This window comes from Galeopterus variegatus, unplaced genomic scaffold (genome assembly GCF_000696425.1).
Source record: "Galeopterus variegatus unplaced genomic scaffold, G_variegatus-3.0.2 Scaffold493, whole genome shotgun sequence".
Classification (NCBI taxonomy): domain Eukaryota; kingdom Metazoa; phylum Chordata; class Mammalia; order Dermoptera; family Cynocephalidae; genus Galeopterus; species Galeopterus variegatus.
In genome coordinates this window covers 506792-523238 of record NW_007726604.1, presented here as the reverse complement: position 1 = coordinate 523238, position 16447 = coordinate 506792, and the positions used below count along the sequence as shown (strand labels likewise).

At 37.3% G+C, this 16447-nt stretch overlaps 1 protein-coding gene across 1 annotated transcript in view; it reads right to left on the bottom strand.

Moving 5' to 3' along the window:
• Window positions 1–16447, bottom strand: part of GDI2 (GDP dissociation inhibitor 2) — a 44688-nt gene that overhangs the window by 27777 nt on the left and 464 nt on the right. Inside the window, exons 2-4 of the mRNA XM_008569419.1 lie at window positions 7486–7593; window positions 4022–4121; window positions 1008–1142 (exon numbers count right to left, since the gene is read on the bottom strand). Coding sequence (XP_008567641.1) covers window positions 1008–1142; window positions 4022–4121; window positions 7486–7593 — 343 coding nt within the window. The remainder of the gene's footprint in view (window positions 1–1007; window positions 1143–4021; window positions 4122–7485; window positions 7594–16447) is intronic.

Here is a 16447-nt window from a genome sequence, read left to right as displayed (position 1 = left end):
CTTCCCTAACAAGTAAATAAATGAAGTTAGAGAAACAGGCAAAATAATTTGAATTAGGTCCATAGATGAGAAAACTTCAACACTGATGCCAAAATAATTATTAGAAATTTACCAGCACTTTTCCTTATCTCCCAGTCTAAACCTTTCCCTCCTCTGAACTCCTAGAGCACTTTTTCTGTAAAACTCATCTACCCTTTAGTTATACAAACTCATCCTTCCTTAAAGTGCTCTGCACAATGACTAACCACCTTGAAGGACAGAAGGTCTTTTCTAGGAGTGTTCGCTATTTAAGAGAGACACCAGAAGAGGAAACGTTAGCCAAGAATCTTTGGTGAGCCAGCAGAGGAAATAATTTTGGTCAGAGAATAAAATCACTCCGTACTCACTGGGAATTCCTAAAATCAGAGATGGGGAATGACAACAGCACCAACTAGAAGATGAGCATCCCCAAAATGGAGTACTTTTCTTTTCCTTTTGGCAGGGTGGATAAGACAGCATAGGGGTCAACTTATCAACATGATTAACTACACAGGCTCTGGAGCAACGCTACCAGCGTTTCAATTTCAATCTCCACTTACTACCTATGTAATTTTAGGCCTGATTTTCCTCACCTATAAAATGGAAACACTCCCTCATAGAGGTGTTTCAAAAGTCAAATAAAAAAAAAGGCGTGAAGTGTTTAGCACAGAGCCTAGCACATAGGAAACACACACACAAAAAGGAGTTATTATGAATTATTATTATGAAAGGATCTAGCCCTAGATGGGCTCAGATCCACAACCAACAAGCTACATGGGCTACAGAGAGCCACTTCAACTCTCTCTAAACTTTACAAGGGTAGGTATTTTCGAATACTTTGTTCACTGATGTGTTCCTAACTGCCTAGAACCATGTCTGACACTTGATAGACGTTCAGTAAATACATGCTGAAAGAACGGACAAACTTCAAAGATACTTTTTGACTATAAAATCTCATTACTCTGAGAAAATAAAATGAAATTACTTACTAGATGCCAGGGCTTCTGCTTCAGTGGAAGGAACTTTGTAGATTTTTCCTCCCTTATAGACAAAGCTCCCTTCAGTCACTTTGAAATCCAGATAGCGAGTGACCTCTGTATAAAGCAGCATCTTAACCAGCTGACCTAGAAAAGTCACATAATTCAAACTATAATTTAAATCTTACTACCATTAAAAATTTACAGAAATAAAAGTACATTTACTAACGTCTTCCCAAATTTTTTATAACATTGTTCAATAACTCCCACAAAAAACTCTCCAAAGATATGTTTGTTTGTTTTTTTTTAATTTATCTTGGTGGGGAGTGGCTGGATACTATGGGGATCCAAACCCTTGACCTTGATGTTACAAGGTTGTGCTCTAATCGAGCTAACTAGCCAGCCCCCAAAGACATATTTTAAACGGAACAACCAGAATGCATGCATATTGCATAGCATACTTACGAGTTTTGGGGGGTTTTTTTTGGCAGCTGGCCAGTACAGGGATCAAATCCCAGACCTTGGAGTTATTAGAACCATGCTCTAACCAACTGACCTAACCTGCCAGCCCCAGAAGTATTGTTTTTTTCTAATGTTACAACTTCGAGGTTAATAATTCTACCAACTTGCTTTTGCAAAAGCTATGAAAAATGTGTTAGAAATATAAGGTTTAGAATTACAGTATTATTGGGCCGGCCCGGTGGCGCACTGGATAAGTGCGCCGCTTGGGAAGCGCGGCAGCACTCCCCCAAAAAAAGAATTACAGTATTATTATAAATGGGTTGATTTCTTTACAGTTCCTATTATATTTTAAAGAGGCAACTCACAAAATTTTTGAGGAACGTGTGTTTTTCAGTTTTCAAGTCAATTTATATTTATTAAAGTAAACATTAACTTCCAGTAAAGAAAAAGCCAGGCTTACAATTAGAAACATCATCCGCCTATAAACCAAAAAAATTTTGGTATAGCAAACTTGTAGAGAAGAAATCTAACCAAATTATTTTAAAGCTCATTTGAAAGAATAAAACACACTAGAGTGGCCTTTTTTTTTTTTTTTTTTGAGAACAAAAAAGTAATGAAAAGAAAAAGAAAAGAAAGCAGTAAGGAAAGATTTATGCAGCCAGATGTTAAAGTATATTGTACAATTACATTAATTGGTCCACAAATGAGGGAAAAACAATACATAGACCCATGTAAAAAAAAAATTAATGTATAAGAATTTAAAATACAATACAAACTCAAATCAAAATGGAGAAGATAAATGGTGAGGGACAACTGACTAACCATTTTGAAAAAAATAAATTTCAATCTTTACCTTTCAGCTAACAGCATAATAAAGTAGATGAATTTAATGAAATAGATGAATCTATATGGTAAATAGGTAAATTTATATGATGAAAAAATGAAACTAAAATCTTAAAAGCAAATATTAATATTCTTATAACCTTGAGGTGGAGAGAAAGTTTCTAAGCATAATCCCCCCCAAATCAAAAATGACAAAAGGAAAAAAGATCAACCAATATGACATGTACCTTTCATACAAAAAAATAATACAACAGGATTATAAGGCAAATCACAAACTAGAAAAGAGAATTTCAAATTTTTAAAGGGGTAATAGCCTTAATCTATACAGAGCTCTTTCACATCAACGAGGAAAAACACAAAAACCTCAGCAGAAAAACATGCCAAGCACAAGGCCGGCCAATTCACTAGAGAACATGAAAGCCAGTAAACATCTAGAAATCATTTCCTCCTCTAACAAACAGATTTTTTAAAAATCTCTATTTTGCCTTTTAATATGACAAAAACTGAACATGAATAATATCAAGCGTTAATAAAGATACTAGGAAAGGGGTAATGTCACTGTGAAAGTAAATGTGGCATAAAAAGGAAAGGCCTCAAAAAGACCACTGCCTCGGCCGGCCCGTGGCTCACTCGGGAGAGTGCGGTGCTGATAACACCAAGGCCCCGGGTTCGGATCCTATATAGGGATGGCCGGTTTGCTCACTGGCTGAGCGTGGTGCTGACAACACCAAGCCAAGGGTTGAGATCCCCTTGCCGGTCATCTTTAAAAAAAAAAAAAAAAGACCACTGCCTCATAACACACCTCTAGAAGTACACAGTGAGGTTTATCACCCACACTCTCTTTCTCTCTCTGTCAAATGTCCATAATATATTGGCTGAAAAACACAGTATATTAATTGGAGAAAAAAAACATATATCTATAAGTTACACACCAAAATATTAACTGTGATTAAATCTAGTTGATAAGATTTTGGTTAGGTAAATTTTACTTCCTTTCTTTCTACTTAACTGTGTTTTTTTAAGAAAACAGTTATACTACTTAGATAATAAAAAATCTTGTTTACAATTTGCCTCAAAAGCATTCAGTTAGGGGTGAGGAAGGAAAAAAAAGAATTCAGTTAGTTAATTTTAAATTTCAGAGAAAATTCAAATAAGATCTCTCCATGAAAACAAACTATAGATATAAACTCAAAAACAAGAAAGAGTAGTACATACTTCATTTCACAACACACAAATAGACTTATAACCAAGAATTTAGTTTTTCAATGTCATCTCACAAAAGGGTACTAATATCACAGCAATTTAAAAAGATACTTAGCTCCTCTAAAATATGAGGAAAAATTAATGTGAGAATATAATTTTAAAAGCCTACGATCTAGAAAAACATTAACATGACTTTGTTCCTGAAAGCCCACTTATCTAAGACCGTCACTGAAGCATCAAGAGGGAAGTCTGTTAACGTATGTTTACAATTCTGGTACGTACCATGCCACATCATAATTTTGCTTCTCCAGAACCAACTCCTAATAAGTAACACCTTCTTCCCTCCATTCTTAACTTACTAACTCCAGACACTTCTAATGGACCATATTACTCATCATACTCTTGTCATGCAACAAAATCCATTTCCTCAAACCTAGAATAATAATCTGTCAAACATTAGTTTTGACTTTCAAATCAGATTCAATGTACTGTCATAAATTTAAGTAAGAATTCTTTACCATTAGCCATAAGGAATTTGGGAATTAAGTCAACATTCCAGTCTCTTCCTCTCCCCATTGATGCTGGTGGTGCTCCTGGTATTTTAAATCTTTTGTATAACTAAAAAGCAAAACAAAAAATATCCATAATGTAACAAAATTTGATTTTTCATTATAATATGCAACTATTTTTTGATTAAGTGATTTTAGTATAATAAATCAACATCACTACATGAGGTAAAGTATGAGGGCATTTCATTTTTTTTTTTTTTTTTTTTTTTTTTTTTTAAAAGATGACCGGTAAGGGGATCTCAACCCTTGGCTTGGTGTTGTCAGCACCACGCTCAGCCAGTGAGCAAACCAGCCATCCCTATATAGGATCCGAACCCGCGGCCTTGGTGTTACCAGCACCGCACTCTACCGAGTGAGCCACGGGCCGGCCCAGGCATTTCATTTTTTATCAGATAAAATTTTTAGCAAAGTTCCAAAACATATGTAAACTAAATATATTACTAAACTCATGAATTTGCTAAAATAAACAAATATTGCATAAGTGAGTTTTTTGTTTTTACTAGCAGAAAAATGAGAATATAACACAAAATTATTTGTCAATGACATGCTAGTTCTGCAGATACATCCCTTATCTGTAGAAATCATTTAAACTCATTCTTTCCTGAATAAAAAGCTAACAAAGTAGTGAGAATTAAAATGGTAATTAAAAAAAAAAAAAACTAACAAAGGCTTAATTTTGCTTCCATAGTTATGTAAGGAGATAAAAATAAATTTTCAATTCTTCAAATCAGAAAAGACAATTAAAATTAGTCCCAGTTAATTTATAATTTTTAAAGCTTTATAAAGGTATAACTGATATATAAAAAACTGTACACATTTAATGCATACATTTTGATGAGTCTGGACATGTACACACACCCATGATAAACATCACCAAAAAGAACCAAACATATCTATCACCTCCAAAAACTTCCTCGTGTTTTTTTGTTGTAAGAATATTCAGTTCGGGGCCGGCCCGGTGGCGCACTGCTATAGTGCACCGCTTGGGAAGCGCAGTAGCGCTCCCGCCGAGGGTTCGGATCCCACATACAGACCGGTTCCCGCTCACTGGCTGAGCGAGGCACGGGAGCAACACCGAGGGTTGCGATCCCGTTGCTGGTCCTGGTCCGGTACAGGGGCGACACTGAGGGTTGCGATCCGTTGCCGGACACGGAAAAAGACAAAAAGGAAAAAAAAAAAAAAAAAAAAGAATATTCAGTTAATTTGTGGTTTATAAGAGTTGAAAAGAAGCTCGGATAAAAAGAAGCTGGCAGTTTAAAATTTGAATCTCGGGCTGGCCCGGTGGCACACTGGAGAGTGCGCCGCTTGGGAGCGCGGCGGCGCTCCCACCGAGGGTTCGGATCCCATGTGGAGACCGGTTCCCTCTCACTGGCTGAGCGCGGTGCGGGCACAACACGGAGGGTTGCGATCCCGTTGCCGGTCCCCGGTACGGGCGCGACACCGAGGGTTGCTATCCCGTTACCGGTCAGTAAAAAAAAGACAAAAAGGAAAAAAAAAAATTTGAATCTCATTAGTCCTACTGATAAGGTGAACAGAATAAACAAACTTGGTAGATATTTATTTACTCAATAAAAATTTGAGTCCCTGAATATATTGACCAAAAAAAAAAAAAGGCAAAGAAGAAAACTTGCTCATCTTACTGAAGATCAGCTGGTAGATGTACTCAGTGTGGAGGGAACAGTGCCAGTGTCTCACTCCACAGACTACTTACAGTGAAGAGATGTGATGGTCATCACCTGAACCCCAGCAAACTCGGCATCATGAACAGAGGAAAGCTGACATTACGTGCCTCCTAATGTGATGCAATATGAAGCACTACCCAGCAATATAGTATATAATAATAATTTCTTATAAACTAGCCTGGACTTTTCGAAAGTAAAAAAAAGTGGGGAGACTTTTGCAGATTAAGAAAATAAAGAGGAAATGACACCAAACGTAATGCTTGAACCTGTAGTTAACCCTGGTATAATAAACAAGACCACTCAACAGCTCTATAATGATGGTCAGAGAGAGCAGGTAAAGGCCACTAGGGGTCAGATGATAGAGAAGGGGGGAAAAAAACACAGCAACTATATAAGACATACCTGAGATCACTGGGAAATTTGAACATTACTGTAGATTTTCTTAAATATGATAATGGCATTATGATTATGTAGGAGAATGTTATTCTTAGCAGTTGAATGCTGAAAGTAATACACAAGTATGCTATGTGTATTAATTTTAATAGTCCAAAACCAGTAACAACAAAAAAAGATACATGAAGCAAATATAGCAAAACATTAACTGCTAAATTCAGATAGGAAGGTTTCTTTATGCACTGGTATTATTCCTTTGACTCTTCTGTATTCTTTTTTTTTTTTTTTTTTTTTGAGACCGTCCACACCGCACTCAGCCAGTGAGCGCTGTGAGCGCGCACCGGTCATCCCTATATAGGATCCGAACCCGCAGTGGAAGCGCCGCTGCGTTCCCAGCACCGCACTCGCCCGAGTGCACCACAGGCTCGGCCCTGTATTCTTGAATATAGAAAAAAACTTTTTGATATAAGTATTAAGTCTAGTACATCACTGATTATATAAAAGACATTGATGATACCTATCTCTCATAAAACACAGTACGGCTCATATCCATACACATGGATATTCAACACAAACCTCACACAGAAAAATAAATAAATAAATTTTGTAAAACATACTTTGGAAATGCTTCATCTGCCCATTTTCTAAAAAAGTACGAAACAGGAGCAAAAGGAGCTAAGCTCGGGAGTCATGTAACCTAGGTTCATAATCCATATCTGCAATTTAACCCCACAGAGACTATTTTGTAATCTGAAAAATGAGGATTAAAAATATGTCTTTAAGGGGCCGGCCCGGTGGTGCAATGGATAGTGCGCCGCTTGGGAAGCGCGGCGGCGCTCCCGTCCGAGGGTTCGGATCCCACATACAGACCGGCTCCCGCTCACTGGCTGAGCGAGGCGCGGGAGCAACACCGAGGCTTGCGATCCCGTTGCCGGTCCCCGGTCCGGTACGGGGGCAACACTGAGGGTTGCGATCCGTTGCCGGACACGGAAAAAAGACAAAAGACAAAAAAAAAAATATGTCTTTAAATGACAGATAGAATAAATAAGCCCATGTGGAAAACACTGGCACTGCACCAGGCACGTCAGGGAATCCTCCCCCACCTTTCCAGTATATACTCTATGAACTTTGAGAGATAATAGATAACTGCTCCAGATGGCAACAAGAGTCATAGTTTAAATTTCTATAAGCCTCAAACTATAAGCTCCTGAAAATTGTGGTTCTCCAGATATTTTATTTAATAAAACAAAACTAAAACCATCTCAAAGGAGTAAAGTAGAGATTTATAAGTAAAACATTCAAAGAATGAAACGCATATTAATTTTTACTAAAACTTACATCTTCTAGTGGTGTTATAGATGCACTTTCTCCTCCATAATACGGGTTTCGATCCATGTGAAGAACTTTCTTTCCATTCACTGACATTATACCTGACAGGATGCATTCCTACAGGGAAGGAAAGCATAAGTATCTTCAAAAGAAGGAAAGTCCTACAGCAAGTTTTAAACTGTTTTTTAAAGCCTGTCATTAAACATTCTCTTAGCAATTAATACTTATATTCAAGCAACATATGACAATTTATGAAGAAAGCCCTCAAGTGGTCTCTGAACTCCTGTGGGTCCCAAGGTAAAAACTATTTTCATAATAACACTAAGACATAAGTCACCTTTTTTGACTGTGTTGACATTTGCATTGATGATGCAAAATCAATGGTGATTAAAGACATTCAAGACAGGGGCTTTGAACTACACCAGTAGTCATTATATTCTTTGCCACCAGACACTCACTTAAGAATGTCCTTGATGAAGCATTAAAAGTTAACTTTACTAAACATACACTCTTGAATACCCATCTTGTTACTATTCCATGTGACAAAATGGGAATTTCACAGACAGCACTCCTGGCTCAAGGAAAACTTTTTGTGCCACTGATTTTTAAGGTGAACTAGCCATTTTTTTCATGGATCATCATTTTTACTTGAAAGAACAACCAATTGACAAACTGGTTATTCAGACTTAGGTACTTGGCAAACATTTTCTCAAAAATGAACATAAAGAAAAATAACTGACATTATTTGTTTCCAATATCAAAAACATTGAATGAAAATTAGAACTGTGAAAAACTTACACCTATCACTGTGGGCATGTCAGATCCCCAGTACATAAAGGACTTTTCAGACAATATCAGTGGCAGTATTAACAGATATGACTTTTTGATGTTGTAAAATGAAATGCATCAACATTCAGAAGATCTGCATTACTCAGAGTAAACCAGTATTTTCCAAATGACAGAAGAATGATGTTACAAAATCACACAGGGGGAAAAAGGGAAATTCTAAGGGCAAGCCAGATGAATGAATTTTAATGTATCGGAATATGAAATGATTAGTGATGTGGTTTCAGATTTCATATTGCAATTAATCTTTAAGAAACTAGTTCTCTTATGTTTTCACATAAATCAAAGAAAATCCACAACAACCTGAAAAGCTATTAAAATACCCCTCCCTTTTTCAGCTACATATTTGTGTGAGGCCTGATTTCCATATACTTCAGTGAAGATAACAGATGACAACAGACTCATCCCAGAAGCAGATATGAGAATCCAGCTTTTATTAAGCCAGACATTAAAGAGATTTGCAAAAAATATAAAACGATGATACTCTTCTTATAATTTTTTTATAAAATAGTTACATTTAATAAAATTGTTATTCGTGTTAACATGTAATGGGTTTGTTGTTATTTTTTAAAGTGTGTTACTTAAAAAAATTTTATTTCTCTGTTGATTTCTAAAATGATAAATATCAATAGTTGTCTTCAGGGTCCTCAATTTTTAAGACTGTAAACAGATCTTGAGACCAAAAAGTTTGAGAACTGGAAAAAAAAGTGAGCCACATCCACCCTGCAGACTATTTTTGTGAATAAAGTTTTATTGGTAAATGCCCATGCCCGTTCATGTTTGTACTATCTATGCCTGTTTTCATGGTACCACAGCAGAGTTAGGCAGTTGCAACAAAGACCAAATGGTGGGCAGAACCTAAAATATGTACTATCTGGACCTTTACAGAAAGTATGCCTAACCCTGCAAGCAATGAATCTCAAAGTGTAGTTTGTTTTGACATCACTTGTAAACTTGTCAGAAATGTAAATTCTAAGCAGATCCTCAAACTTCAGGTTGCAACCACATCATTGTGTTAAAATACACTGCTGGGCCCCATCTTCAGGGCCTCTGAGTCAGCAGGCCTCAGGTGGGGCCTGAGTTTACACTTCTAACAAGTTCCCATGTAATACTGATGATGCTGGTCCAGGACCAACTTCAAGAACAGCTACTAAAACAGTGTTTCTCCAACTTTTTTATACGTGAGAATTACCTGGGGATCACATTAAAATGTAGATTCTGATTCAGTGTGTCTGGGTTGAGGCCTAATCTTGTATGTTTCTGGTAAGTTCTCAAGTGCTGTAGATGCAGTGGATCTATGGGTCACACCGTGGGTAACAAAGCCATAGGGGATTCCATTGAATGAATATAACACAGGGATATACTACAATATACTTATCCATTCTACTATTGATGGACATTTGCATTGTTTCCAGTGTTTGACCATTACCAATAATTCTCTATGAACATTCTCATGTGTGTCTTTTAAGTATGCATTTGTTAGATACATAATGAGACTATAAGTATATTCAACTTCAACATACTGCCAAACAGCTTTCCAAAATGGTTGTACTACTCTACACTTTTGTTAGCAGTGTATGAAAGTCCCTGTTGTTTCAAACCCGTGACTAACAGTTATGTTGTCATCTTTTTAATTTTAGCCATTCTAGTTAAAATGTGGTTTAATCTGTATTTCCTGATAACTAATGAGGTTGAGCACTTTTTTATAGTTTATTGATGATTAGGGTATCTTCTTTTGATAAGTGCCTATTCAAATGTCTGCCCATTTTTTTAAAATAGCTTTCTGTCTTTTTATTAATGCTTTATAAAAGTTCTTTATATATTCCAGATATACATGTCCTTTATTGGCTACATGTAATGCAAATATCTTCTTCCACCCCTGTGGCCTGCCTCTTTACTTTATTAGTCAAAACTGAAGGTATTTTACAACTACAAAATTATCTAAACAATATTATCTAAAACAATTCACTTGCTCCAAAAATAAAGCCTAAACCAGAGCTAAAATATATAGTTAAACATAGCAGATGAAAGTAGAATAGCATTTACTATCTCAAAATAGGCTATGACGTAAAAAACAGAAAACCAGTCATATTCCCAGCTGACAAAAGTAGACTTCAGAGTTCAACTTTTGGAAGCAAAATTACAGCAAACAACTTTGAGCATTGTACAGCATCTATATATAACTTTTCACACCACGCTGCAAATAAGCACGACCCATTGGACCATGGCCCTAAAGCAAGCACTGAAGGCTGACATCTAAAACAAAGACGCAAAGAGCTGACAGTAATTACCTTCAAAGGCATCACTTGGAGCAAAAGCTCTTGAACATAAGCTAACTGAAAGCTAACTAAAAACCTGTAGGTCCACTGATTCTTCTAAACCCATCTATAAAAGATTGCTTTTACATTACTAAAAGAGTAAATTATATCGTACCATAAACATAATATTTTAAACTTTGCTTTAAAACATGGAATGAAGTCATTCACTCAGCGATAAAATTTACCAATCACATCTGGGCATAGGGTGTATGTTAATGATCCTAAAATTTTAGTATTTTCCAGAATTAACAACTCAAAATTAAAATCTACTACTACCTATCCGGTGAAAACAGAATAACAACGCACATTAAAGTCACAGAAAATACTACAAAAAAGTTTCCATTTTTTGCACTAGAAAACCTGGTCCATCCATCATGTATGTAAATACTGATAACTCTTACCAGGAAACATGTATGAATGAATATCCATCAACATATTAGTTTTAAATCTAACAGATGAGAGTACTCCACATTTAATTTCAAACTCACCCACAAATGACCTAAACAGGATGAGACTACACATACACTCACATCCAAAATAACCAAGACTATAAACCTATCTCCAGAATTCAAATTCTTTATGATAAAGACATCTGCCACCCATCTGGCACTTGATGTTCTCCTACATAAAAAAAGGTAACCAGGTAGAATGACTTAAAGTTTAATAGCATCAAAGTTCTAGTGTGTGTAGATGTGTGGCGATGAGGGGGACCCGTCTGACATGACGCTGACTTCCCTTCGGCACACTACATATAACACTAGAGTGGTAATAATTAAACACAGAGTTGGACAGCACCTGAACATACCAGGCAAAGTACCTCTTATCTACTGAAGAAGCCTGAATGCTGTTCCTATATATGAACTGTTACATACCTAAATGGTGTTTCTATGACCAGTGATATTAAATAATATCCTGAAAAAGTTAATGCCCATTCACCTCTTTCTCAAAGAGCAACTTAGGCTTGAAAGAGAATAGAGCTAGAGTTTATTAATATTTTGATACACCTTCCAAGTGACCAAACTAAGCCCCTATTACTTATCTGGAAATATGAAGTGTATTAACAAGAAATATGAGGAAAATGCATTAACTAGAAAACTTTTAACTCAGTTTCAGTGTTGTTATGTCTTTTAGCAATAACATAATAAAAATGGTCATTAGTTTTATGCAGAATAAACATTTCTTTAAATGACTGCGCCCCTGTAATGCATCTCATTAAAAGCTGTCAAAAATAGCTTTTCTTGAAATTTTGCTAATTATATTACTCTCCTGCTCAAAATCCTCTCTCACTGCCTCGAAAGATAATGTTCAAATTTCTTGGCCTAAAATATTCCACATTCTTGTTGTATGCCTTCTTTCCAATTCTGTTTCCTTTTAGCTCTGTCACTTCATACCTTCTGTTTCAACCAAAATAAACCATTCCCTATTCCCTGTATACATCCACTTCTTAACTTACAGTGCTCTGTCGGCCTGGAAAATCATTCCTCCTCATTTTCAAAGCTTACCAATATTTTCAAAGGCCAGCTAAATACCTCCTTCTTTATGAAGGTTTTCCTGATTCCCTGTCTGAATTCCCATAACTGTACCTTTCTCACAGGACTTGGTGCTTTCTCATATTAACTCTTATTATAGTTACCCCCCTTCATGAGAATAAGCTACTTATAGACAGAGTCTGTGTTTACCTTTTTACTGCCCATAACTGATCACAATAGTCACAGGTAGGTAGCTTAAATAACTGAAACTGGGTAAACCACTACTCCAGTAAGAGTCTTTAATCAGGTACCGTGAGAGGGGCAGTGGGGATAATGGCCACTTCCACGCACGAGAGCCACAACATTCACCTGGTGGTCTCTCAAACCAATGTCACACTACTATCACCTCTACATGTTAAAATATGTCTGATTTTACTCGTGTTTTCTAGTTGACCGGTATGCGTCAGGCTAGTTTAAAATACAGACTATCAGGGCCAGCCCATGGCTCACTGGAGAGAGCGTGGTGCTGATAAAATACAGACTACCTACACTTCATTTATACCTTCAAGAATAATAAGCATCCGTAAATATTGGTCCTATGATCACTACTGCAGTGAATAGAAAGTCCTTTTCTACAAAACTCTAACAGAGCTATAGCAAAGCTTTTCAAGGAGCAAATCTAAGAGGCAATCTAAATTGCAATTCAGGATTTTTAAGTCAGGTACAAAATCCCTTCTCTGAAATCACAAAATTTTAATGAAGTAAACTGGGAAAAAGTAGGTCCGGGATGTAAAACAATCTTTTAAGTATATAATGCTGAGAATAATCTGGTAAAATATCATTAAAGTGTATGTTTCTATTAATAATTCCTTACTAGAATTACTATTTAGAACAAAAAACTAAAAACAGAAAAAACTTCTGAGAAGCACAAAAAGCTGTGGTGCTTGTTACTCTTATTTTAATATACTATTTCTAACAAGATTCATCAATTTATTTCCAAGCTATTAAATTATGTGCAAATTATGTAAGGAGAGGCTCCTTACACATTCTGAAAGCACAGAAAATAAAAGTTGCCAGCTTAATAGCAAATTAAGGATGGTGGGGGGCAGACTGAGAAGTAGACTGATGAGGGCCGGCCCATGGCTCACTCGGGAGAGTACTGATAACACCAAGGCCATGGGTTCGGATCCTATATAAGGATGGCCGACAACACCAAGCCAAGGGTTGAGATCCCCTTACCGGTCATCTTTAAAAAAAAAAAAGAAGTAGACTGATGAACTCAAAAAGCAGGACAGTTCGAAACTATTTAAAGGAGGGCAAAAGCTCCTACAAAGCTTACTAGGCCTTAATGGCTTCATTATGTTATAGCACAACACAATTATTAATCTTTATGATGTGAGATCTTAGTTATCAAGTAAATTCACTATGTTCCTCAGCTTAAGGAAGTTGTGATATGACTTAGAAAAGTTCTTATCCGGGCCGGCCCGTGGCTCACTCGGTAGAGTGTGGTGCTGATAACACCAAGGCCATGGGTTCGGATCCCATATAGGGATGGCCGGTTCGCTCACTGGGTGAGCGTGGTGCTGACAACACCAAGTTAAGGGTTAAGATCCCCTTACCAGTCATCTTTTTAAAAAAAAAAAAGAAAAGTTCTTATCCGAAAACTGTGGTTCTTTAAAGGGATAATCCTCAATACCTTAGAAAATTTAATTACATGAAATACTGCATTTCTCCTAGACAGAGAATGAAGATTTTACTCTAGTTTACACAAAATCATTTTATGTCCTCATTCTTAAAGTTACAATATTTGTGGATTAATATGAGTTTATTTTAGACTTAACTGATACAAAACAATGACAACACTAAACAACATAGAAAACTCCAGGGCTGGCCAGTTAGCTCACTCAGTGTGGTACTGATAGCACTATGGTCAAGGGTTCGGATCCCCACACTGGCCAGCCACCCCCCACCCCACCCCCCAAAAAAAAGAAAAAGAAAACTCCAACACTCCCTTACACTCCTTCAAAAGTAACAAGTTCCTGGCACTAAAAGCATTTGACATGGGGGTATCATGCAATATTTGGTACCCATACCTAATAGCATATGCCTTTTATTAGGTTCTAAAATCTCAGGCACTAAATATTTATAAACCCAAAATTAAGAAAATTAAATGGTATGTTCACTCCAGATACTCAAAGTTAACTTAATTTGAGAATTTTTTAACTTTGGTGGTCTCTTCATTTAACTTAAGTCCTGGTATCACTAAAAATGAGGGTGTAAGATTTTTCATCATCAAAATCATCCTGTCATCCCTATTCCTATCAATGATGATAATAACTGAATTAACATAATTCTCAAAGAACTGAGATATAATTCCCTGAACTGATATAATTCTCAGAGAACATCTCACAAAACAATCTAGGAAGGCTCATAGGGATTAAAGTTATCATAGCTATAAAATGACAGCAGAAATTGTTCTGATTTCTAGTTAAGTATGTGTCTACCACTCATCAGAAAGTTCACAGTCCAAATGAAAGTTTAAATAAAGTGATCGGTTTATCTTAACTTGGTTGTTACACAGTAAGACTGTGCCATCTGCGATACAAAGTGATGCTTCTGAACTAGGCATGTGGAAACCTGCATGAGGATGGATTTGCACTCACTCGTCCATGCTCAACTGACCTTAATCATGAGCAAATCTGAAAGACCAGCAGTAACCATAGAAAAGCAGTGGAACTGACTGGCTCTTACAACATGCTGGCAGCAACAGTACCCATCCCAATGGGCAAAATCCATCACAAACTACTAAGCTCAGCTCTGAATCCCAATTAGGCATTTTTAAAAAAAAACAAAACCTGCAGTGGGTAGGCCTATTCACTTAGGCAACCAACAGTCTTCCAATTCACCATCAAAAAAGAAAAGCAACCAAATCCCTCACATACAAAATTACTGAATGGCTTCCTGGATAAGTAACTGCATCTATTTGGTACTATTTCCTAGACAGTCACACGTCTACTTCTGGACTGTTCAAACACAATGAAGTATTCAAAAATGAGTATTTTCCAACAATCATTACAAATCATTATAAACAGAAAATTGAACGGCCAGAGAGACACCATTTTAATTAAGCAACTTTTCCTAAAATATCAACCAAATAAAATTTCAAAGGAAGGTTTTCTCTTCTCAAGAGAAATCCAAAATAGTTATTTTGGGGTGTTACCTGAAAAAAAATATTAACTTGATCCTGAGAGATTACAATGCATTTCAACAAATCCGAAGTGGTGGTTTACATTAAAGGACTCAGGACTTTGAGGTCAGATTATACGGGATACACAAAATTTACATCAGTGTTCCATCTTAATACGATGAAGTAGCCCAAAATCAAAATTTTAAATATTCAAAAAATTTTTGATAAGTCAAAATGGTTGTCTCTCCAAATTGAATTCTTTTGAAAAATGAATAGTCATTTTCTTAAAAAAGCAAGAATAGAGTAAGTACAAGATACAACATCTGCCTGCATTACCTGCAAAATATTGTCTAAAGCTCTCTAAGCAGACAGATACCCAGAAAAAGAAATACACCATGGTGCACCTTCCAATCATATATTACGAATGCATTGTTCCTGTTGTTATCTTCTAAATCTCTGAAGAGAGTTTAGTAGCACAGAGAACCCAGCCTTTAGCAATCCATTACCAATCCATTCCTTAGGGTTCATCCAGGAGAGACAATGGAGGCAGGGAACAAACCAAACAAAAGGGAAAGATGGCAAAGGTCAGGTGCGAAAGCATCTGATAGACAAGTTTTCCAAGTCTACAGATGCTCAGTAAGTGGGATGGGAGGATGGCTTAAAGGAATCAATAATGCCTCTTATTGTGAATTGAGGAGGAGGATTTTAAAAAGCTAATTTTCTCCAAAAATGTAAATTAAACTCTAGCAATTACAAAGCAGTGATTATCCTACGACTTGTCACGAAACCTTGCGCTTGGCAGAGACGGCCGAGGAGCAGCGGCTGAAGGATAAGTAAGTAGGAAATGCAACCGCGAGCGACCTGCACCCTCCCCTCCGCCCGGCGCCTGCCGGCTTCCCACCGGGGGGCGGCGGAGGAGCGGGGCCGCTTCTTCCTCTCCACTTGTGCAGCTCTCACCTCCCACCCACTCTACTCGGCCGTGACGACCCACCAGACCGGCTTCGCGGGCGCACGTCCTGGCCTTCCCTGCTCCTCCCCGGGCGCGGGACGCCTTCAAACCGCGTCTCTCCCCGGGCCGTCCCCCGGAAACCGCGGCCGACGGCGGGGTCCGCGGGGACACACCACCCGCAGGCCGGCGGGCCTCGGGCGCG